General features: G+C 42.1%; 2 protein-coding genes across 3 annotated transcripts; both read right to left on the bottom strand.

Moving 5' to 3' along the window:
• Positions 1-2,711: 2,711 nt before the first annotated feature.
• On the bottom strand, positions 2,712-8,101 carry LOC127770536 (protein NRT1/ PTR FAMILY 4.5-like). 2 transcript variants are annotated; one of them, XM_052296292.1, is made up of 6 exons: positions 7,817-8,101; positions 7,062-7,716; positions 6,712-6,929; positions 5,472-5,912; positions 3,882-4,000; positions 2,712-3,757 (listed from the first exon to the last, which is right to left on the bottom strand). In XM_052296292.1, the coding sequence occupies exons 2-6, from the start codon at positions 7,147-7,149 to the stop codon at positions 2,950-2,952; spliced, it is 1,674 nt and encodes a 557-aa protein (XP_052152252.1). In that variant the 5' UTR covers positions 7,150-7,716; positions 7,817-8,101; the 3' UTR covers positions 2,712-2,949. The 2 variants fall into 2 exon arrangements, with proteins under 2 accessions (XP_052152252.1, XP_052152253.1); XM_052296293.1 differs by having other exon boundaries at positions 7,062-8,101.
• A 700-nt stretch (positions 8,102-8,801) lies between these two features.
• On the bottom strand, positions 8,802-13,060 carry LOC127770537 (inositol transporter 1). Its single transcript, XM_052296294.1, has 6 exons — positions 12,525-13,060; positions 11,936-12,006; positions 11,521-11,856; positions 10,411-10,518; positions 10,145-10,330; positions 8,802-9,960 (listed from the first exon to the last, which is right to left on the bottom strand). The coding sequence occupies exons 1-6, from the start codon at positions 12,652-12,654 to the stop codon at positions 9,289-9,291; spliced, it is 1,503 nt and encodes a 500-aa protein (XP_052152254.1). The 5' UTR covers positions 12,655-13,060; the 3' UTR covers positions 8,802-9,288.
• Positions 13,061-25,682: the final 12,622 nt, after the last annotated feature.

Consider the following 25,682-nt stretch of genomic DNA (forward strand, 5'->3'; position numbering starts at 1 on the left):
GGCCCTAGGGAAATGCAAATTCCATGCCTGGCTCATCATCCAGAATAGAGTCTGGACGTCCGACCGACTTGCAATAAGAGGTTGGCAGAACAACGGCCATTGCCCCCTCTGTTGTTGCGAAGCTGAGACGGGATTGCAGTCGCCACATGCAGATACACAAAGAGAATCTGGCACCACGTTGCCGGATGGGTGGGATATCATCAATTGGAGCCGTCCCAGTGGGAGGAAGCCCGGTCAGTCCGCCAATGGTGGGAAAGCCTAGCAAATACTCCCAACATCCCAAAAAAGGGCCTTCGGTCCCTCATCCTACTAGTAGTCTGGGAAATCTGGAAGGAGAGAAATCGTAGGATTTTCAATCACAAAGAGATGGCGGTAGGCCTTCTCCTAGCAAAAATAAAAGAGGAGGCTAGCCTGTGGGCCTTAGCAGGGGCAAAAAGATTGCGCGAATTCGTCCCACACATTGTATAGTTTATAGCTTAAAGTCTTTTTTGCTTTACCCTTAGGGGTTGTATTTTCTCCTTCTATATTCAATGAAAAGGCGCACTCTTGTGCCGTTTTCCGTTTGAAAAAAATTCTTGTAAGAAGTATGGGATGAACATACGCTTTTCATTTTGCGCAAAATTTTTAGATTTTAGCACAGCCCTCTTTTAACTGATTTTTGTGTCAAAGTCATCGAGAGCGGTAGATTTTGGATGTTCTGTAGTTCTTTATGCTGGAGTTAAATATTCTAACTGTTGTCATTTAGGCTCTCTTAAAAATTGTTAGAATGTTTGATCGATCATGGGCCTGCAGATTTCAGTGGGCATACATATCGTCCCCCCAGCTCAAAACAGCATACAGATGGTCATAATCTTGTTTACTTGCGTGTAACAAATTTGCACCATTTGAATGATCAAATTAATAAGCGACGATGATTCTACTATGGTTCAAACTAATGCTGAATTTGCTGAAAATTTTTAGCTTTTGGGACTGAATATGGTGACTCCACATCCAACATTACGTACGGATCCTACAAAGTTATAACTAAAAAGAAGATCTACTTACGCTCTAAACTTGAAGATTTCTCCTCTTTCATATCCTTAATTCTTAGTTCTTACCCCCTATAGAGAAACGCCTAGGGTCTTTCGGCTAACTCCATAAGGTGATAGACTAGACAATCTGAGTTCGAAGCATCACCTCTTCTAATTACTTGATATTAGATCCTTCCCTAATATTCGTGTTTTTTTAACATAAAAAAGAAGCACAGAAAAGGTTGCAAGAACACAATATCCAACAAATATGAAAACAAGAGACAGACTAAATGAAAACAACTAATTCATTTTCCATGCATTTACCCAACAAGACACAATATACCTCTAGTTACATTCTCAAGGACGATAAAATTACCTATACAACAAATTTATTTTCCATGCACTACTCTATATGAAAACAAGAGTCAGACTAAATGCATCTCCCTAAACAAGAAACACAAATTAATGTGTAGCTATATATTATTACAAGAAACGATTAGAAACAATAGACAAGACTAAATCTACTTAAAGTTAAAACACAAATGTCTAGTGCATGCATGCAGTGGCTTACCATAGTGAAAGACTGTTGCCTTGGTGCCTCCATGCTTCCTTGCATCCACTGCGTTCCCTCTCCAATCTACATACCCTTCATCAAGTGCCATCTATATATGCTTCTCCAAATCAGCCTTAATGCACATATATATACACCGTTGTACCACAAATTAACGAACAAAACAGACTGCTGCTGCTCCTATCTCTCTATATGTTTGGAGAGTGTTTTCGAATCTCAGAAGAGACAAGTAATTAATATCCTGGACATCTCATGATCAGGAGACGATGGCTAATATATATAAGTAGCTAGCTAGCTCTTGGTGTATATACTCACGTGGTCTCCTGTGCATTTCCCACATTTTTCTTCAGGTGACGCGGCGTATGGACTGCGCGCGGGGCTCCGGGACGTGGCCAAAGATCTCGTCACGTTTAGGCTGCGTTGGGGTGAGGGTTTTGGGTAAGCTAATACTATATCAATATTATGCGCGAGTATATTTTTCAAACTATTAAACTAGGTGTTTTTATAAAAAAATATGTATAAAAATATCGTAAAAAATTATACAAATCTATCTTTTAAATTTATAATAGTTAGTATTTAATTAATTATATGCTAATAAAACATAATAATCAGCTAACTCTCGATCAAACTCAGCCTAATGATGCATGTGTTTACTACTACGTGGCTTGTCCCGTCGCTAGCTGGTCAGATCTCCGCTCTCCGGTTAGCCTGGAGCTTGCCTGTCGCTACCGCTGCAGATCTCCCCCGAATAATTTGGATTTTCTGAGTGGTCGCCACATCTTCCCCGCGCGTGTCCTGCGAGTTGAAATTACGAGTGTCAGTAAACTGAAACGGCTTGTAAAGCTGTGATGCACATGCCGCTTTGACAAATTTCAATATCTTATGTCCACGTGATCCTCTATTCAATGATGTTTTCATGTGCTGTAAATTAGTAGACATGAAATATGTTTTTCAAGGATGTTCTGTGTGTAAAGATGATTAACATAACAGTGCATCACTGATTTTGTTGTGTGCCAGAAGATTCAGAAGATCCTCTGAATGCTGCTCTTGATACTAGTAGTCTCTTGCACTGGGGGCAGCTATATCACGACTAATTCCATGAGGTACCAGGAAAGTAGGAAGAGATATAATTGGGCATTAGTAAAATTTTGTACGGTCATAGACATACAGTTGTATTGGAGTTGTCTCTGAATGATATATTTTGCCACAGAAAACGACCACTTTTACACACATTTGAGTCGAAATGATCAACGACCAAGTCCAGCCAATCAACTGAACACAAACAGCATGATACAACTTACATCAGTACATGGTTACCTTTGCTTTGCATCTGTGAAGTAAATGGTGCTTCAAGAGCAATCAAATCTATCACGGTGAGTCCTGATCAGCTGATGGGGTGACCATGCGTGGATTGTGCCGGTAGGCATACTTCTTCGCCCAGTACAGGTAATTCAAGAAGCCAAGCAGCCCGATAACAGCAACCACCCAGTAAAACAAGTCAAGGTGGCTGTTGTTCAAGCTTGTACCCTCGAGCCACCCTCTATGGTGTCCATGCCTCGTAGCCTTGTTCACCAGCTCCACCAGGAACGTGCCCATCCATGAAGCGAGACCCAGCTCGCACCAGAACAGCGCCGTGCCAATGGACTTCATATCCTTTGGTGCTTCGCTGTTGAAGAACTCAAGCAGCCCGACGAACGATGTAACGTCTGACACGCCAAGCAAGAAGAACTGAGGTGCAAGCCAGAAGAGGGACATCTGCACAGCTGCCTCCTTCCTCTTTCTCTCGACGACTGCTGCAACGGCCGATGCAACTATCATGGAGGCAAAGCCTAAGCCAACACGTTGCAGGTGAGTGATACCGCAGGCATATCCTGTGCGCTTGCGCATGAACGGAACAAGGAAGCGATCATAGACGGCGAGCATTAGCATCTGGAATGTGATGGGGATCACAAAGAGCGTCGCGGGGGAGATATGTATCTTGCCCAGCCTTGTGTTTGTCATGCTACCTTGTTGCACAGTGAAAGTGAGGAGCAGAGGGTTTGAGATATAACCGATCATGGAGCTGATGAAGAGGGGAAGCATTCGAAGAACAATCTTTGTCTCCTCCACTTTCATTGTGCTGCAAACTGACCAGGCTCCATCTTCACCATGGTTGATGGAGGCTTTGTCAAGAAATCTGGCAAAAAAAAAGTGTGCAGAAGAGTTTATAACATTTACTAAAGAATCATATTCTCTTAAAATCCATGCATGATGTGTGATACCCTTAACTGAAAAAATGTGTGTATCTTGCTGAAGCTTACTTCAGAAAATTTGTAGGACGTGGTACTTCAATAGAATCCAGTCCATTACGGTTTTCTTGTGCTTCCTCAAGTTTCTCGGGAAGTTCATATTTCCTGTTCTTGAATGCAACCACAAGAACCTGGAAAAGGCAATTTTTCAGATAGGCGGCAGATATGGAATGGTGATTTTCTCCTGAGAGATGGAAATCTATTATATCTATAAAGTAATAGAAAAAAGAGCCACCACGTTCGCTCTCGCGGCCTAAAAATTACCACGTTAATCAAAGAAAAAAAAACAAACGGACATTATTCTTTTGGAAACATGACATACTAGGAACATACTCACGCACGCATTGTATAGGTTTAGGAAACTGATCACAACTCTTAATCGGATGAAAATTAGAAGCAAAAAAACAAACGGGCAGGATTCTTTTTGGAACTGTGATATAACAATAAATATTCATGTATGGTTATAGTGTAGGAAACGGACAACAGTTAACAAACCAATCATAATTAGATTCTTTCATGGAATTAGCATCCATGGCGGTATTAGTTTATACGGTTCTGAATTGTACACGATTCATCCCGTAGTAATAAATAGATCGATACTCCTAGCAATGAAAACAAAACGCAAAACACAAATATCCAGCCATAAATCTTCCAGCCGCAATCAGCTTTACCAATAAATTAGCAAGACGGAAGTTTTGCCGCCGGAATCCACTTCAATAATAAATTGGCACCCAAGAATGCCATAATCTTATAGCAAAGGATCGTCTAACAAATAAATTTGTGTGCTACAAATTAACATATTAGATTGGTAATAAAAGGAACCTCTATATAAGAGTACAATTTAGAGATAACTAAAATTTGGAATTTAAAAATAAGGAATACTAGAAGATGGGTTTAGAGTCCATAAAAATACAATTAGAAATAACAGAAATTCGGAATAAAAAAATAAGGAATAGTGACAGAAGAGTCTAGAGCCTATATATGAATTTAGAACTAATTGAAAGTCGAAAATAAAAAATAAGAAAAATTAAAAGTAAAGTTTAGAGTCCATATAATATATTTAGAAATAACTGAAATTCATAAAAAATTTTTTAAAAAAAGAAGATTGGAAAAAGAGTCTAGAGTCTATATAGGAATATAATTTAGAAATAATTGAAATTTGAAATTAAAAAAAATATTGGAAGAAGAATCTAGACTCCATATAGGAATACAATTTATAAATAACATAAAGTCATAATTAAAAATAAGAAATATTGGAAGAACGGTCTATTGTTCATATAGGAGTACAATTTAAAAATAACAGAAATATGAAATTAATAGATAAGAAATATTGAAAGAGGAGTATAAATTATATATATAAATAAAATTTAGAAATAACTAAAGTAAAAAACAATAAATAACTTTCACGCATATACATTACAGTATGAATATTGTGCATTGGTTAGTTTTATCAAGTTAGTACATAAATAATTTAAAATTATGTTGTCATTTCAATCTATTTTAATAATAAAATATGAATATATATATATATATATGGTATTTTATGGGAAAAATATAACGATGATGATTGCGCGGGCCACCATGCTAGTTTAAGTTTATAACCTGCAGTATCCGAGTTAGAGGGCTTCCTTCTGGTACTTGATTACGGTAGAAAGGGAGGCCGGTGGCAACTATGAGCAACCCAAGAAGAATTAGCAGTGCACACACGCCAAATCCAATGTCCCACCCCTTGTAGTTCTCGAGCCACACTATTAGAATCAATCCTATAAATCCTCCTAAGGAGATTCCAAAGGTGAACCAGTTGAAGAAACTGGATTGTTGGCGGGATTCAGAGGGATCTTCATGGTCAAACTGATCTGCTCCAAGTGATGGCGTGCAAGCACGGATACAGCCTTCACTGAATGCCCAGGTGTACAAGCCTATGTGCAATATGACGGTGTTGAAGCCATGAACCTCTTCGCAGTTGCTTAGCTCTGCTTCAATATTGCAAGGTGGTGGATGGAGTGAGGGGAGGTAGGCTTGCAGAGCGAGCAATCCAAGAGCCTGCACAAGTAGATTGTTACCTTGGAACTTAAACCAGTATGAAGCAGAAACTACTTGTTCGGTGGCTGTGAGCAAAGATAGAAACTTATATCCAGATATTAAGTTTTAAACTAGTGAAAGTATCTATAAGTTAATTGTCTGAAGAAAATCAATGCTAATTTAACCACATGCAAACAAGAAGATGCCGATGTACTTTTTTACATAGAGGTCCTTTAATATCTTTATCAAGTAGGCTTCGGATCAAGGTTATGCCACAGACCCACAGTAGGTGATGACCAAACCATAGTTAAAAATTCAACAGAATATATTCCTTTCAAAAAAAAAAAAGTTCAACAGAATATGATCCGGTGTTTTGGCTTAATTCACACCTAACTAATTCTGAAGGAGATATAAAATTGTTTTCCTTAGCAACTTGTAAGAATCTTGTTTTGTATGTATCCCAAGTTCCCAGCTACTTTGAGCTTGGGAAAACGATTTAGCAACCTCAGCTTTTGAAGTTTCAGGCAACCTGCAGCTTTTTCGATATCGGTGTGATTACAGCTGAGAATAATGTTAGAAGAAAAAACAGAGGCAACATGTGAAATAATTTTCATGGGTTTCTTTCAACATCTGATGTAACTATATGATGCTATTAGTTTACATTCATTAGCTGTGATTAAAATAACTGCGACGAGTACTGTGTTTTTTTTCCCCTTCTCTTGGCAGGCTGTCACTAGTAAAGATAAAAAGAAAGTGAAATCAAGAAATTTCAATGGATGATACCCAGAATATACGTTGAATAGACCATGAGGCAAATTACCAGAAACTCCAACGGACCAAAGAGTAGTATGGTTCTAGAGCGAGTGATGTACGAGTCTGAGAGGAAAGCTCCTAATAAAGCAAATCCAGATGTGGCACCAATGAAGTTAGTAACTGTGGTTGCAGAGCTTGAAACTCCCATATGCATGGTTCCATGGAGATATGTAACCAAATTCAGCATGTTTGGAATATTTTCCATGTTTGTTACCACTGACAGAACTACAAGAGAGAACAAGCATAAAAAAACACTTCGATTTCAATAGGAAAACCTACTGTTAGTGAGTAATTACACAAATAACGCAAGAAGCCAGGAACAATATATTAATCAATGGACTCAGTAGAGCAACTTACAGAACATAAACCATGCAGCTCTGACTCCTCCATGTACCTTTCTGTCTATCGGGTTTCCCCTCCAGTCCACAAAGCCTCCAACCACCATCAGCTACAGATGAATTAGCGTCTTCTTGCACTTGATTACTACTTCTTCATTGCATACTTCCATTCCATCATAGGAGGTATATATAGACATATGGTATACTTTTTTTTTCCTCGCAAAGTGGCCCCAGCTAAATAAAGAAAGATGACAAGTGAAAGATCATTGGCTATTCTATGCAATAGATTATAGATGTTGCCCCCAACAGAACCAACCACAGACGATTGTTGACTTATAGAGTCACCACTGTGCAGCCCAACTGCCAAGAATGCAGTAAGCAAGATACGATAATTATCCGGCGCACTGTATTTTTCCTTCTCTCAGGACATCGCGCCTGAAAAAGTGCCAGGCAGGAGGCTACAGGTGAAGCATTTCATCGAACATCTGAAGTGCCTTCCTTCGAGGCCGCAGGGCTGCAATGCAACCCAACCCAGCAAACCACTTAACCACCCCCAATGTAACAGATGACTCGCTCAATCACTTCATCGGTGCATGGGAGGACTACGAGGGAATAAGCAGGAGGCCATGCTCTCCTATCGAAGAGGAAGACTGAGCAAAATTTCAATGGACATGCTGCAAGAATGGTAGGCAAAAAAAGGTGAAGATTAGACTGCTACTTCAGTATGAAACAGCAATGGTAAAATAGCTGCTCTTTACGCCTTTACGGTCTTACACATGGACATGCACAACCGCCGTGGCAGGCAGCCCAGCGCATTGGCTCGCCGCGGGGGGCTTCCCATGGAGGCTGGTTGTTGATCACTATTCACTACTCTTCCCCCCAACCCCTCCTACCCCTGAACGCGAGCGGGCGGCGGATGGTTCGGGCCGTTCGGCTCGTCCTCCTCGTCGGCGTCGGCCTCGGCCTCGGCCTCAGAGCATCACGGTCGTGGCTCGTGAGGAGAGGCGGCGTCGCCCTCGAGGCTCGCCGCACGCCGGCGCTCCGGGACGGTGGGGTGGCGGTGATCTCGCCCGATGGGCCTCGGTTGCGCAAGCTGGGCCGGAAAAGGACAGACACGAACGCGTCTCCGCACGGTTGGGCCGGGCCGAAAAACACCGGACTTGCCGGCCCGGAACGGGAGGGCGGAGGCTGGGGAGGCGGTGGCGGACATCTCCGAGGGAGACGGGGATCCGATCCGACCCTTGCTGAGCTGCGCCTGAGATGCCGGCCAACACATCCACTGGATGATCCTCCTCGGCTCCTCGCCGCCGCCGGCGACGACGACGACAAAAAGGTAGCAACAGAGGTGTGGGGGAAGCAGACAAATGTACAACACCTTCGTCCGCATTCAGAGGAAAGATCGGACAGTATCACAGTACTGCTGGTTTGTACGTGTTTCCTGGTAGGTACTCCTATATCGTATCTGAAGTTCTGAATATATGCCTCCAAGCTAGTCGTGTGCTTCGTCTGAATCAGTAGTGGTGATTACTAAAAGTGGAATATCCTAATGCATATGGTAACATAAAAAAATATAGCTCTTCGCCAGAATAATTTATGGTGATCATCTTCTATGTAATGTCAGCTCAAGAAGCCTCCTCTGATGATCTATGTTCTGCTTAACAAACCATTTCCTGGCAACAAATCTTGCGCCATACTAGATCCTGTCAGACAGGTAAAAATGGAGAAAAGAAAAGAAAATTCCATTGTACAGACACATTAGTTACAAAATACATCATCTGCATATAACTCTCAAGGTTTGCCAAGTCAGATACACCTGGTGGAGGAATAACGAGCAAGAATATTAAAGCGATAATTTTCATTCCTGTTTCTGTCCATAACAGGTTTTTAACCGTCTCCCCGGCACATCTAGCACCGGAACTATACACTTGTGACGGCAATGCACAACCAGTATAGCTCGTACAGTCCTTCCCATGTATACAAGATTCGACACCAACACAACCTGATTCTTCACCCACCCAATGCTGAAATTATCCCAGTTTCCACCATGAGAAATTGACAATACATGCCAGGTGACAGAACAATGATCTAGTCGCTACCACGTAATAAAATTTGGTCTGCATCCAGATCTTCCTAAAACTTCCCAGCTAGAGAGAGCCGATAGAAACTGAGGGTGGCACGGCCATCTTAAAAAGGGAGCCAGCCACCGACCCTTGCCAGCAAGGGCAAGCAGGATGAGAGCTGGCTCACTACGGTGCAGCGCCCAAAAGGCTCTGGCGATTGCCCTGGTTTCCCCATGCTCTCTCCTTCCACAGGAGCTCAACCTGCTCAAAGCTGAGGCCTTTAGTCTCCGGCACGTAGAGAGCCACGAAGATGAAGGCCAGCACCGCTATTCCGGCGATGATCAGGAAGGTCAGGCCGGTCCCAACCAACCCGACGATCGAGAGGAATGTTTGTGCCACAATCAGGTTAGATACCCAGTTGACAGTGGCTGACATGCCACCACACATTCCACGGTATGCCTCGGGGTAGATCTCGGAGTTCACTGCCCATGGAACTGGCCCCATGCCTGGGGAGAAGAAGGCGATGTATAGAGCGAGTCCCGCCACCGCGAACCATCCCACTGCACCTTGGCAGGCACCATTGAGTGCATTCGAACAGATATCTGATGATGACTGCAGTATGAAGGCCATTGCTAGGATGGCGAGGGAGACCACCACACCAGCCAAGCTTGTAAGGGCCAGGCGACGCCGGCCACAGCGGTCAATCAGGTAGATTCCAACAATGGTCCCAGCGGCATTCATACCAGCGACTATGAGGGAAAGGAGCAATGCCAACTTGTTGGAGGTAAACCCAGCCATCTGGACAATTGTTGGGCTGTAGTACATGACAGTGTTGATGCCAGTAAATTGCTGGAACGCCTGCACAGATTAACATGTCTTAGGGGAGAAAACTCCATGTAGTTACCAACAGGATGCATAAATCAAATGCTCCTTGAGGAATGCACGTAGCACAGTGAACCGTTTATCTCCCTGGTGACTAAGAGTCTAAGGGACTAAGACATACCTAAAATGAGTGGGCTAGAATGCTAGATGATGAACATACCTGAAGACCAGCTCCAGCAAAAAATGCTAGCCTTAGTTCCTTTGACTTGAAAATGTCCAAATAGCTCCCAGTACCGTCAGACTGAAATTCATGCATTGAAGAAGAAGCAAGAAGCTCTACCTCTTCCTCTAGACGGTCAGAGTCATAAATCTTCTCTAGGACAGAAATAGCTTTTGCTTTCTCATCCTGTAAAGAAAAGTTAATGTAACAACAAAATGCAGATAAAAGGAGATAATACATGACTGAATAAAAGCTTAAAATATAACCTTCCAGAAAAGCCAACGGGGAGATTCTGGCAAAAAAAGCATCAGAACAAACTGTAGAATTGCAGGCACAGCAGCAACTCCGAGCATCCAGCGCCATGTTCCAGGAACCTATGACATGTAGCATGCATATCATTGCAAGTTTGCAACTACTCGTACTAATGTATTACCAGCTTACGAATATCTCCACTATAACTCTCAAGAAAGATGGTTGTATATCTTCTTTTATAGGACATCTTATATTGTTTTCTAATAATGCAGGATTTGTTATGCATCAAGATTATGAAACCCCAAGTCAAATTATAAGGAGACGCACAATGATAATTTAATATTGTTGGTCATTGCTTTATAAGGTTCTACTTGACTGAATTATTTGATTCAAATGACACATAATTTTTCATCCTCAGGTAAGTAAAGTGGTACTTCAAGAACAAACAGTGAATAGGCTACTGAAATCACAAAATCATATGATGTGCCAAGGGATAAAATGTGCATTTCAGATAAATACAGGAAGTTCATTTAAGAAAAAAGAAAACAGAATGATGTATATACTGCAGTGAATTTCAGAAACAGAAAGATGGAGCATTAACACTAGAGTGGCTACGCACCAAACAACACCTTGTTGGTGATTCATCCATTGCTGCTGGCAAGGAAGCTGACTCTTGTTCATTGCTAATTAAGTGTTACACAGTTAACTAGCACCAACAGGAATGTTAATACCATAAAAGGTAAATATATGAAAAGGAGAAAAAGGTAGTATAAACATGGCATTGATGCTGAAATCCTTTCTCAAGGGAGTTCATCTTGAATAACATAACATGTGCAGCTTTTCCATGGTTCTTGTGCAAGAGTACCGACCCCAAGCTTGTTATTTTTTCATTAAAGATATGATGCGAGCTCATATATATACTTAGTTGCAGTTAACAGTTAAGTTCCCCATGGCAGTGCAAGACCTGGTTTGTGGAAGCTCAATAAAAAAATTTCAACTGCAATGTTTTCAGCTTGAACTTGTTCCGTTTATAGTTGAATGTTAAAAGAACTTAAACTGAAAACTGCTAATGTGTAGGAATAATGGAATAAAATATGCTAATTAAATGGAGGTTGAATGTCTACCTCAGTAAAGCCAAGATTGATGAGGTAGGAGAAGAATTGACCACCAGTAATCATGAGTACATTAGTTGACACCAAACCTCCCCTAATTTCCGAAGGAGCAGCTTCAGCAATGTAAACTGGCGCTGTGACTGATGCTATACCCACACCCAAGCCAACAAGAAGCCTTCCAAGAATCAGAATGTAAGGACCACCAGCAGCACACATAACAAGTGAGCCAAGTGCAAACAGCATGTCAGCCACAAGAGTAGACTTCCTACGGCCGTATGTATCATTGATCCAGCCGCCGCCAGCTGCTCCAATGATGGCTCCTACCAATGCCATGCTAACGATTGTCTCCTACGGAAGAACCAAAATCAGTTGGTGCAGGCGTGCCATATGGTTAATGACCAGTAATTTGTACTAGATTAGATTGAACCTGTAAGAAATAATTGTCTCTGACTGCTGGAAAGTCATCCCGAATATACAAAAGGGCTCCAGATATGACACCTGATAGAATAAATTTCTTAGCTAAGAGCACAAATTTATCATACTGTCTTCTCTTCTTTTCTTTTTTTTTTTTGGCAAAAGTATACAGTACAGTAATTCTGTGAAGTTACACACACTCGAAGATTTTGCTAGAAATTAATAAGAATGATGCAAGCATTGGTTTCATCCCGCTGCTAAAATTAATATCTATCTTTATGCAGTACTGTAGAGATCATAGCACGAACTCAACAAAATAAGTCCACTATTCATAAATCTCATTTCAGACTTCCACTTCAAACTTTGTTTGTTTGTATCAATGATATCTAACCATAGGCTTCCTGAACATACTGTCAAATATCAAATTGGACCAAACACCATCTGAATGTTTCATCATATGAAAATGAAGTAACCCAACAAGTCCAAAGCAACCAAAAACATGTCGCTTATTACTGCGAGGGGAAATTCATCGAGAACAGCTACACTTAATGAAACGTTCAGGCAAAAGTTGGAAGGTAAATGGCACACATGCAACCATATACCTGTGTCGTAGCCAAAGAGGAACCCGCCGATTCCTGCGGCGCCCGTGAGCGCGAGCACGTAGCGGTTGCTGAAGAAATTCATGTGCTTCTTCCCCCCTACGTCGTCCAGGAGCCCGGAGCTCCCGGGCATGGACAAATCGATCGTCACGCCCTCCGCTCCCACCAAATCTGACCGAACCCCCCCCCCCCCCCCCCCCCCAAACTCCTCCCAAAATCCAAACTTCAGCAAACAAGCACCAAAAAACAACGACCCCAAAATCGCTCCCCAAAAAAAATCCAATCTTCGCCCAGATGCAAGTAAAGCCTGCTCTACAAAATCCAACCTTTCGGCCGCCCCCGAGGTCACAGGCTCGGGAACCAACCAAACCGGGGAGAAGAACGGAAGACGCGCGCAGAAATTTCTAGGGACAGAGAGAGATTTCAGGAGCCGCGGTCCCGGACCAAGGTAGAAAGGGAGAGATTCCAGGGGACGGGGCGACGAGAGACCAGCATTCGGGGAAGAGGCAGGGCCAGCGGCAGCGAGCCAGCGAGGCGCGGCTTAAATAGGAAAGCTGCGCTCGCACGGCTGGCGGGCTGGGTGGTGGTTGGGCAAATGATCGGAGGAGAGAGCTGGGGGAGAAGAAGGTGAGCTTGCAGGTTTTGAAGGAGAAATTTTGTTGGGTTCAGATGATCAGATCAGCATCGTCGCATCATCGATTGGCGATGAAGCCGATACGCTTCGAGTTTCCTTTTGATTGGTTGACGAAAGATATAGGGAGACGCCACCGTGGGGATCGGAAATTCGGAATTCGGAGGGGGAAACCGAGCGAGACCGCGAGACGGCGAGAGACGGACCACGGACGTGAACTCAGGTCGTGTTTGGTTGAAATTAGGGATGAAAACGGATCGGAAACTAGTTTTATTATATTTGTTTTTATATTTATTTTTGGAATTGGAATCGGAATCGAAAACTTGGATACGGAAATGAAATCGAATATTATCGAATACAGATACGGAGCGAATACGAGACGGAACGAATACGATAGCGAATATTTACCAGTATATAAAAAACCCCTCAAATTGAGTTTCTTGATCAAGAAAGAGATATCGCTTATTATTTTAGTTCAACATCTCCAATATTTATATCATCAATTTTATAGACGATCCCACAACCCTATGTGAAAATCGATTTTCATGGCTATTGCTCTTAGAGATCCATATCCAAATATGATTATCATTTTCTATTCCCAAGACCTTTTACTAGATGTATAACTTACTTACCAGTGTATAAATTGGATATGTTATTTATTTTACTTCACATCTTTCGAAACTTGTAATGTTTGTTTTATACTTTAAATGCTTTCAAATACAACTGTTATAAACTATAAAGTGGTAGATCCCGTTGAGTTCTACAACTTTGATATGGAACACATCTCCATCAGATGTTGTTGTTTGAATTGCAGTTCTGAGATTTTGTAAAAATTAATATGGTATATTATAATGAATATTTAGAATTCTTAAATGACCTCAAATAATAAAATAATCAATAAGAAAGTTGTAGATCTCATCGAGCTCTACAATGTTGATATAAAGTTTGTCTCCATCTGATTCCGTATGAAAAAGTTATGTATATATACGTGTTTTTTCTAAAATTTGCTCAATGTCTGCGGATATAAAAAAAATCCGGATAGTTCCCGACCGTTTTCCGATTCCGACAGATAGTACCCTTACTGTATTCGTTTTCGTTCCGAGAAAAAAATCCGAATTCGTTTCCGAATCCGGGAATTTCCGGATAGTTTCAACTGAAACTATCCGAATCCGAAAAATGGTCCGAACGGACGGAAACTATCCAAACCTCTAGTTGAAATTAAAAGTTTATGTATGTAGAAAAATTTTGATGTGGTAAAAAAGTTAGAAGTTTAAAAAATTATTTTGGAACTAAACACGGCCTCAAAGCTGATGGTAATCCATACAGCAACACTTCACAGATGACATCGATGAAATTCCTCCACAAAAGAAAGTAGATCTTGTGCTCTCGATTCAAAAGGCAAAAGAAGTTTAATGGAAATAAATTACTGAAAGTTGTAATGTATTTCCGTAATCTTACGAAGTCGCTGATAACGAGAGAAAAAAAGAAAAGGCTATAATTGCAAATGGAGAAATCATTAATCGACGAACAAAGATAGGCTGCAAAATGAGTTGTAGCCGTATCATTTTATCCGGTATTAGTTCATTTTTCGTCACATGAAAAAAAAAAAGCGTCTAGACGCAACGGGAGAGATGTGCGTGGGCCAGTGGTGGGCCCACCGCCCGCGCTTCGAAACCGACGAGAGGAAGGCCGTTTCTGCTGAACCGCATCGCCGAAAGCCCCTTGGTCCTTGGAGAGCCAGGAAACGTGGCTCGGGCTCGGACGGTCAGATGCTCGGATGAACACATCTCCGCCATTATCCGATCTGTTTATTCCGTCCAGCCGCGCGCGTCGGCGTCAGAGAGCATCCGCGTCCGTTGGGTGTGGATCAGCGCGGTGAGGTGTCGCCGCCGCCTGGGACCGGGTGCCCCGGGGGGCCATCCAGCCCAACTGCCGCCTCTCACGAGTCACGTCACCGCGGCTGTGATTGCCCTGTGGGAGGTTGACGGAGATGCGCTCGTGGCGGATGGGTGAGCGGCTCGTGGCTGCGGAAACCGGCCGCGTCGTTGTCGTCGCAGGGCCCCCGCGCCACGGCTGCGAAGGAAGGCCTCTCGCTTGTTGCGCTTGTTGCGCCTTTTGCACGTGCCACCGGCGCTGGTGAAGTCGTACGTCATTCTCCTGGGCGGTCAGTTCCACTGCTTTGCCCTAGCTGGGCACGCAGCACGGGTGAACACTGAGGTGGTGTTTGAGTCATGAAGATGAAATAAAATTAAATGTTTTATGTAAAATGAGATGTAATGACGTGTGATTAATTGAGTTTTAATTATTATAAACTTGAAAAATGAATTGAGATGGTAATAACGTATGATTAATTGAGTTTTAATTATTACAAACTTAAAAAATGAATTAATATGATATTTTAGAACAACTTACATATAGAAAGTTTTCGCACAAAACACACGGTTTAACAGTTTGAAAAACGTGCCACGTTTATCTAAAAGTTTATCCAACTTTTGTTGGGGATTCGAACGGGGCCTGATTAGTGATTTGTTGGGTATGCAGCGTCGAGCATCCGGCCAAGCCAAAACACCACGTTCCAGTACACCTCGTCGATTGGCCACCATGCTCGTCAGGCTTAAGCCCGCGTCTTCGGCGCTTTTCATACTGCGGTGGCCGTGCTCGTGACTCCGCGAGCGAGCAGGGTTGGCAGCATCCAGCGCCCTAGCAGCCTTAGCGCACGCGTCAAGCTCGAGCACAGCTTGTATCTTCATCACCGTCGTTTCCCACTCCTTGTTCCGGTCACCAACTCACCATTTGCATTCATTTGTGGAGTTAGGATGTGTCCTGACGTGCTCGATATTAGACCCTCGAGATCTATGCACCACGGAACATTCTTTGAGTAAGTATTATTTAGTTAATAGAAGCTCAACAGGTGTTGACATGTTCTGATAATGAAGTGCTGATAGATCATAGAATGATAGTGCAGCATGTTTATTGATTCTTTGAGTTGCAGACATTCATAAAGAGCCATTGAATTTGATCTTAGACCCCCTGTGAATTATAGATTACCTTGGGCACAACCCTGCCATATTCTCTTTTGTTCCAAGGGATAGGAGATTAGGGTTGCAACGATGCACAATAATCAATGGATGCGCGACACGCCGACACCCACGGCTTCTCTCTAAGCAGACACTGTTGGAGTACCTCAATTTGTTGGTGGTCTCGGTAAATATCGACCTGAAATCGAATGCCACCAACGAACTAAGTCGGAAGTCCAATTCGGATGAATAGTGTTCATTTACATCTGCTTATCGGATATTTTTCCTTGGGAAAAACATTGGCTCCATGTGGCAAATTCATTCGAAAAAGCAAAAATCCCACGTAGATGCAAAGTTCTTCGTGTTCTTAGCAACAAGGGGCAGTCACCTAACATCGGACAAACACAACCTTGTGTCTAGCCAAGTTGTCCATACCATCCCTTATGTGTCGACTGTCATATTGCCAGATTTGTGCACACTTGTTCGCCCAATATCCATACACCCAACGGGTCTAGGAGAATATTAAACAACTGAATTTCTCAATTGGGCCATAGGTATAGCATATCATCAATAATTGGTGGTCCCAAGCATGGCAAGCCATGGCAAAACAAAGTAGAGCAGTGCTCGACACGACCATCAGCCTAGTCACTTCGATAATTTGCAAAGAGCGAAACACCTTCGATGGTGTTAGCAGATCGCTAAGTGGGTTAGCCATCACAAAAAAACTGGTGGACATGGCGTGCTACGGGACTGACGGGGGCAACTGTCACGCCCGGAATTTCTATCCAAAATTCCAAACGCTTATATGTGCGCGAACCCTCGTCCAGGAATCAGCCGAGGCACACAATAACAAATTGATAATAGAGTACAATTATTACTCTAACTAATAAGCGAATAAAATGTCATTACAAAGGTAGATAGTTCCTCTCAATCAATAAAGATCTAAGCAGCGGAAAATAAGATAAACGGCGCAGACGATTCCACTCCACAGGCAGCTTGACCAGGGCTACACCTAATCCTCCACACCATCAGCATCACTGTAGAACTCCTCATCTGATGAATGATTGCAAGGTGAGTATATGACATACTCAGCAAGCCACGCAGCAAATATGCAAGTGCACCGGATAACAAAGGATGGCATAATAGGGTTTCATTTGCATAAACAGCATTTAATAAACATTTCAGAATTTAGTAAAATAGTTGAGTAATAATTAAACAATATTATTCCAACGCTATACAACATACCCTGTTGCATAGGCCCAACCATTCTGAACAACCAATCCCGGCTGCACAGTTCTATCTCCAAACCAGGAATATACCATTCCAAACCAGGAGCTAATCAAATTATTACCAGTCATAGTATCTTTTATTATGATGAGAGGTATGAGACTAATCACGAAAGACATTGTTAGACCCGCCCATAACCGCGGGCACGGCTATTCGAATAGTTTTACTCTGACCAGAGGTGTACCACTGTACCCACAAGACACAGCCCCACGACATGTCACCATGCGCCTTGATACCACCACGGTACCTCAGAAAGGAGCTGTGATAGTACCCCTCGCACAACACAATCCACCACAGCGCACCGTTCCTGGATCATAATCACCCCCTTATAAACAAGGCATGGACTCCCCAGCGACCCCCGTGGGCTTATCTCCGCCACTTCTCAGTCTGGTGCCCCGCAATGAACTATGCTATACAAAAGGTAAAGCCGTTGCCCACGCTGGCTTGTGGTTGGCACGGTTAATGTTTCACAACCGAAACTCGTGAACCGGTCCTTAATTGTCATGAGCACGACCATCAAAACCATGTGCTCACAACCCACCATTACCAGGTTTTAGTTGGCAAATTAATTAATTTACCAATCATGATTAACCATCATGAGTCATCATTAAGCCATCATTAAATAATAGGGAGTCATAAGTTATCCCAATAGTGTGCTAATGTTTCTAAGCATGGCTAAGCAATCACATCTAATATCTAGCTGAACCAATATATAAAGCTCAACTAGTCAATTTATAAGAACCCAAGGTATCAAGGAATAAAGTAATTAAGAACAAAAGGGCTATAACAAACAATAGGTTAATTCCACCCAATGACATTCGAAAATAAATGCAATAGTTGAATAGAAACAATAGCTTTAAACGGGATCAACATGCTCAAAGGGGTTGTTTGGGATCTGTGTGACTTGCCTTGCTGGCCTTGGAACTCTTCAAATTCTTCTCCTGCGAAAACGGACTCTCCGGAAACGTCGGAATCTAAACAGAAAAGAGCAAAACACCAAAACAGCACATAAACAAGCATGAACAGCACATGTGGATATTTTTAACATGTAGATCTCAATTTTAGAAAAATTTAGAGACTTGAACCAACTAAATCCGAGCTAAGATGAATTAGTTATGAATTTTTAAAGATTAAATCGGATTAAAACACTTATATGGATTTTAATTGAATTATGACGCAATAATGAATTATTTTTGAAAAGGAAAAGAGGATTTATTGCGTCAGCGGCTAGGGTTAGCGGTGGACCGGGTGCACGGCGACGGTTCACAGGAACGGACGGCCGAGATCGATCCATCCAAAACGAACGGTCGAGATCGACCGGTCCACGGCCGGATCACGGCGGACGGCATCGATGACGTCGGCGATGACGTCATCTCCGGCGGCGACCGAACCGCGCGAGCTCGCCGGCGAACGACGGCGTGGCGGCGCGAACGGAGAGCACCTACGGGTAGCGGACGGCACGGCGAACTCACCGACGACCAAAGCGACGGCGGACGATGACCGGACGACGTCGGCGACGAGGAAGAAACGGCGGCGACCTTCGGCTTGACGACGGCGACGATGCTCCGGCGGTCGACAGCGACGGCGAAGGGGCGGACGAGGACGGCGACGCGACGGCAACCACGACGGCGGCCTTCCCGAGCGACGGCGACGACTGGAGCGACGGCGGCGCACGGCTGGAGCGGCGGCGACGACGGCGGCGCGAGGACTCACGGCGCTAGGGCTCTACGGACGACGAGAGGCGAAGGCGAGGGTGGCGACGGGTAGCGGAGACACCGGGGATCCTTTTATAGGGGCAAGAACACGGCGGCGAAGGCCCACGGCGGCCGACGACGAGAAGGAAAGTCTAGGGTTCGGAGGAGAGAGACCGATCCGATTCGAGATCGAATCCTCCGCTTTCCAAACGATTTTAGCCGAAGTTCCAAAAGGGAAAAGGTAGAGGAGATCGAGAAGATCATTTCCCCTCTATTGATTTCACCGGAAACGGAAAGGATCGGCCGGATTTGGAAAGAGACGGCGGCGGCGCGGCGCTAGGGTTTCGGGCGGCGGCGGCGCGAGGAAGACGACGAGTCTGACAGGCGGGCCCCACCTGTCAGCGGGCGGACGCGCGCGCGAGCGACGGCTGCGGCTGCGGACTGGGCCGACTTGGGCCGAGGAGGAGAGAGAGAAGGTTTTGGGCCGACTTTCGGCCCAAAGCCAAAAGAGACTTTTAAAAACCTTTTTCCATTTAAATTATTCATGAAATGCAATTCCATTTATTAAAAATACTTCCTTAGCTCAAATAAATCCCAGAAAAATCTAGGAATTATAGAATTAAGCAAAGTATTTAATAAAATTTTATCTAGCCCCATTTTATATTGGAATTTATTATTTAAAATTAGATCTTCTCTTCTAGGCTTTTAAAATCAATTCTAATAATTCCAATTAAACAACAATTTATATATTTGAAATTTTTAGGGTGTGACAGCAACCCTTAGGTAAAATTGTAGCTTTCTCCTAATAGAGTCACAACAGATTTTGCAGGTGTGTCTTGCTCGGCTCCCATCAGGCTGCATGCTTGCAACTTGTTGGCTTTGTAAGGTTACGTAAAATTCCTCCATGATCTTAATATAATTGGCTTATGTTCTCCTAGATGGTAAATTTTTTGAAAAAAAATATATAAAAATTGCTTAGAATATTTTTTTTCCTAAAAAACCTTTTAACTTTAGAGTAGTTAATTTATCCATTTGTAAATTTAAATATTATCACAAAATCATATAATACATTATTCATCCATCCAACAAGGCCCAATTTTGAAGGGATGAATTCAACAAGAACGATTCAATAGGCCGAGGCATAAAGTAACAAATTCAATGTTGGTTTGGTTTGAAGCCCTACCAAAACGTTGATAGTGTCAAAACCTAGGCACTACCAAATTTGACAGAGTAGATTTGCTACCACCTAGGGAAAAAATCGGTCTTAATCCAAATTCCACCAAAGTATTGTCGAAGTTATCAAAATATTAATAGAATCCAAATTAGCACCAATCCAAATATTGCCCTCATAGCCATTTTTTTGGGGTTCTGCTTTTTATGAGCCTAATAACTTGCAGCTTATCTAAACATGTCTACATAACCTGCTTACCTGGATTTTCCACCTAGTGTGTTTTCAAGGTTGCTATAAGTTGTCGAAGCCCACGACACAAAGCCTATTAGATTCGAGGCATGCAAAGATATGGAGCTCACAGTGGTGACCATGCCCAAATTTATGCACCTCTGACATTGCACTCTCCCTAGAGCACTGTCCATTGGTCGTGGAGTACTAGCGCATTGCCGTCTACCGGTACCACTGGAGGACAACTAAGGGAGAGAGAGAGAGAGAGAGAGAGAGACTGGAGGTACCATTAACAAAGATATGCAAAATCATCTTTAAGCTCATGTTTTTCATCACTGGTGAGGTTCAGTGGCTATGGGCTTCACTGAAAAGCATGCCTCCTCACCAAGTCGCAAGCTCGTGACCATCGCTCATCGGGTCACGCCGATAGGAGGACCCACTAGGCAGCAAAAAAAAACATCCTTTTGAAATATTTTAAAATACCCTTGGATCATCTCTTATTGTTGATGATCAGGTATGGCTAGAGAACCAATCATTTCAGAGAGCCATTGAATAACCCATTTTCGCAATTTGCGTTTGTCCTTGGAAGTTGGAAGTAAACGCATGTCTTCACATTTGTTCAATACTCCCTCCGTCCCAAAATGTAAGCATTTTTAGCTATGAATCTGGACAACAGTGTGTCCAGATTCATAGCTAAAAGTTGCTATATTTTAGGACGGAGGTAGTATCTCTTTTTCACCACTCATTACGATTCTTTTTGTTGTGATCATATAAGATATGTGTTGTTAGCTATTTACCAGTCTTGAAAATTTGCCCATGCTATTTGTGTGGTGAGTTACAAAGTTACTGTGGATACATAAGTACATACTAGTAATTTGTTAAATCTAGTTAAATCACTTGCCAATACTCTAGAACAATCAAGTAGTCTTCGTGCTCGAAACGCTTGGAAAACATAGCCCGAGCACCTGTATCATATCTAGTCTCCAAACATATGTTACCTATAAAAAAAAACCAATGCAACTAGTCTATTTTAACTCATGTTGTTATTCTGTAGTTCTTCCTTCAAGCAGTCTCCACGTCGAAAGTCTCTGTCACACTATTTGCCCACAACTGTTTTATAAGTCTGACAATTAGTTGAGGCCATCCATGCAGACAAGGCGTCTAACAAGTTTGATGTGTAGCAAAGAATGAATCTTCGACCTCGTCGGCTATGAGCCTATGGTGTTCTCGATGTATTGAAAGTGTTTAATGCTTACATAAGCATAACTCATTTGCCACAATGCCATTGTAGGTATGACATATAATGGCCAAGGTAAGTAAGTCGACAATAAAAACAATTGCATAAGTGATGTACTAACACAGGAAGAAAAATTGACCAGCCGCATGAGAGAAGCCTAATGGCAAAGTAGGATATACTTGAGGGTTCTTCGATGAGTAATATATAATTTCTTTCCATAAAAGCACATACAACATAAGATATTTTATAGAAGGAATCTTATAACATACCAGTGCATACCTTTGTGAGTTGTTGCGGTAACGTAGAAATCATCCTAAGAACACTTGAAGAGCTAGGTTAAGTTGAGACAATGAAATGGTCGATGTAGATTATTTTTTCTATCAATTAATGATGAATGGATGGTCAACATATGTATGGTTGTGAACTTATGATATTGGAGCCACATGATGCTCCCTAAAAATTAAGGTGGAATGGGTTTTCATGATATGAAACTATTCAACCAAGCGTTATTAGAACAGCAGTCCTGGCGCCTATTAGTTTTTCCTAAGAGTCTTTGCACTCAAATTTTTATATCCTTCTGGTGACATCATTGATACAGTTTTTAATTCAACATCTCCAGTTACTTGGAAGAGCATTAAATATGGCTTTGAGTTATTGAAAAAAATGACTAATATGGAGGATAAGTGATGGTGCCAAGGTGTGGATTTGGTGAGATCAGTGAATCCCAAGGGTGTTGGATTGAGGTGACAGGCAAGAAAGAAGATATCAAGATTAAAGTGGGTATATCAACTCATGACTGCAGATAAAAGGAATGGGATGAAGCTTTGATTCGGCACATAATTTTCACTCTCGATGCTGATGAAATCCAAAAAATCAAGCTTACCCTAAATGTCTGAAGATTTTGTTGCCTGACACTATGAGAAAAATGGTATCTTTCGGTGCGCAATGCCTACAAAGATTTTTTTGCCTGGCGCTATGAGAAAAATGATATCTAGCTGAAAGAGATCTAAAAGAGATAAGTCCTTCTAACAACGCAAGTGATAGGAGTAGACATTGTTGGTCCATGATATGGACAACAAATGTGCCCCAGTGTTCACTTGGCACTTAATACGAGACAATCTTCCTACTCAAGCTAATAAATTTCAAATACAATGTTGGCGGCTGTTAAATGTCGATTCTATACCGCCAACACCTGCATAAAGTTCAGATAATAGAACATCCAACATAGTGAAAGGGGCTTAATCTCACATATTCCACAAGTGTTGGTGTATATTTGTATGTGGGTGATGAAACCTGAAGTTGGAAGGAAAATCAGACTAAAGTGAGAAGGGATATGTATCCATACAAGGATGGGTTGTGAACTTCATAGAAATACCAGAGAATCAGCCCAAAACACCGAAGAATAGATAGAGGAGGTCCAGGGGGAAGATGGGCCAAGAGCCTGGCCAGGAGGACCCAGCCCAGGTTCGGGCGAACCCCCTGGTTCGGCCGAACCACCACCTCCACCGTTGGATGTGGGGTTTAGCGTGGACGTCCCAGATGCATCCCTGATGACGGTTGGAGGGCACTTCGGACATTTCCCCTTCGCCAACCGTTATACCTACCTCTATATAAAGACATCGCTCCCTCACTTCACTCACACACCTCTAAGCTTGAGCTGAATTATGAGAAGCTCTATTGTACTATATTATATACTAGAATAGGAAGAGAGTAGATAGAAGAAGTCGGAAGAATTTCAGAGTTGTTGGTAATCTTCTCCTATTTCTTTTATTCTGTTTATTACTCTGAATTCAATATAATATTATGCTTGAGTAATTTAGATTTATCTTGTGAGAATTATCTCTTGGTTAGTTCCTAAATAGCATATGGGATTATTGTTAAAATATAGTGATTGCTTTAGTGAGTTATAAACACTAAAGTAGATATTAATTGCTTAGACGTGGTGTTTAGGTAATTGTTATCCAGTAATTGCTGCGTATCCCACAGTACGTTTGAGGTAGGTGTAGAGGTGGTGACAGCCCTCGAAATCACTTAAGTCTCTCCTGTTCGGGTATGTAGTAGAGCGACATCTGGGAACCGCGGGTTGCCAGTGCATGAAGTATTGCATTATGATTAAAGTTAAGCTTTCCCTAGACACTATTTCTTACTAGTAAATCGTCTCTATCCTGGCCTATCATCTGCTTGGTGTTCTTGGATGAACCGAAGGAAGATATGACCATACATGTTCCCTTGGATTCGATACCCTTGGAATACTCCGTAGGGGAAGTGCTACAGCGGTATATCCGTGCGCTTGCGGATTTTATCTGTGATCGTAAGAAATACCAACAGACAACTAGTGGCATCTAGTAAGTGTACAATATGTGATCTAAATCTAAAAATAGTTTTCATGCAGTGGTTAGATGCACAAAGGCGAAAGCTTTGTGACATGCAATGCGTAGGAAATAATATTATCCCATGAGAAAGTTCTTTTAATTTTTCCAGGACAAACTGGCTGCTTATGCTTCTAAGTTATGTTCCAATTAACTCAAGAACTCATATCCTTTTGTTGTTTTGTAGAGCTTGGTATTTATGTAATGATGTTGTCCATGGCAAAGGTGAAGAGGTGGTGGCTAGGTCTACAACGTTTTTACAAGGTACAAGTCTACCATGACTCCCTTTCGTGCAAACCGTGGGACAAGAACCTGACCAATAAAGCAAAGGAGTTTTGGGTGCAATACAAATCACTACCTCTAACCCAAAGATAAGTAGGACATCGGGCAATGGTTGCAACTCCTGGGAATTACCATAACATGGTTCGGCTAAGATTAATGTTGATGGTGTTTTTTTGTGTAAGTTTAGGCAATGCAGGTATTGGCGTAATTATCTGTGATAGCTCCGATTCATTCTTGTTATATATCATCTTGGAAGTACATGCAACATGGAGTGTGGCGGAAGAATTGGAACTATTGGCATGTCGTGAAGGTTAAGCTCTAGCCACCAAATGGGTTCATAGGTCAATAGTGCTAGAAACAAATTGCTTATTTATAGTTAATGAACCAAAGTCTCATCAAGAGAACCGATCCAGATGGTGCCATATTATCGTTGATGTGCAATGTACAAAGGAGTTGCTATAAAAGATGAGGATTCCTCGTGCCGAAAGAGGATGCAACAAGGTAGCATATGAGTTAGCACAATTGGCTAGCAGAACGAAGCATTGTGCGTTATGGCGGGAGCATGTTCCTACCTACTACAAGGTTTTGTTAACTATCAATGAAGTACTCTCTTTCTCACAAAAAAAGGTATGTGCATGATCCAACAACTCTTGTTTATGGATGATATGGCTCAATGCATGTTAAATTTATAGTAATAACTATATTAAGTATGCTCCAACTATATAGTAATATACATAGGATAGGATAGCATCACCATATCAATAATGTAAGAGTTATTTTCTTTAATACAAGATATGTATTTACTCAAATAATTAATAGTACTTCGTTAATTGGAAACACATTTGTGCGTAATTATTGATGTCTACGTGTACATTGGTGCAACTTTACAAGCAACATGGAACATTTTGTTTCATTCCGCACATGCATGATCATTGATGGCCCAAAGGATTGGTGCCCTTAGACAGGTGGTCATGCTTGCTCACAAGGTGCAAGGTGCCTAGTGTTACTAAAACATTCAATAACATCTTCGATCACCCATATACATTTTGTTTGGTTTATTGGAAAAATTCCCAGCCCCGTAACTACATATGATATTATATTAAGGACTCTTTAAATGTCTCGTATTACAAGTGTATATGATAATAGTCATATCCATCCTATGCATAGTGTACTTAAGATAAATTTATTAGGTTTGTCACTACGAGTATACATTTTGTGATTTCTATCATATTCATTAAACTCAAC

Source organism: Oryza glaberrima, chromosome 4 (genome assembly GCF_000147395.1).
Source record: "Oryza glaberrima chromosome 4, OglaRS2, whole genome shotgun sequence".
Classification (NCBI taxonomy): domain Eukaryota; kingdom Viridiplantae; phylum Streptophyta; class Magnoliopsida; order Poales; family Poaceae; genus Oryza; species Oryza glaberrima.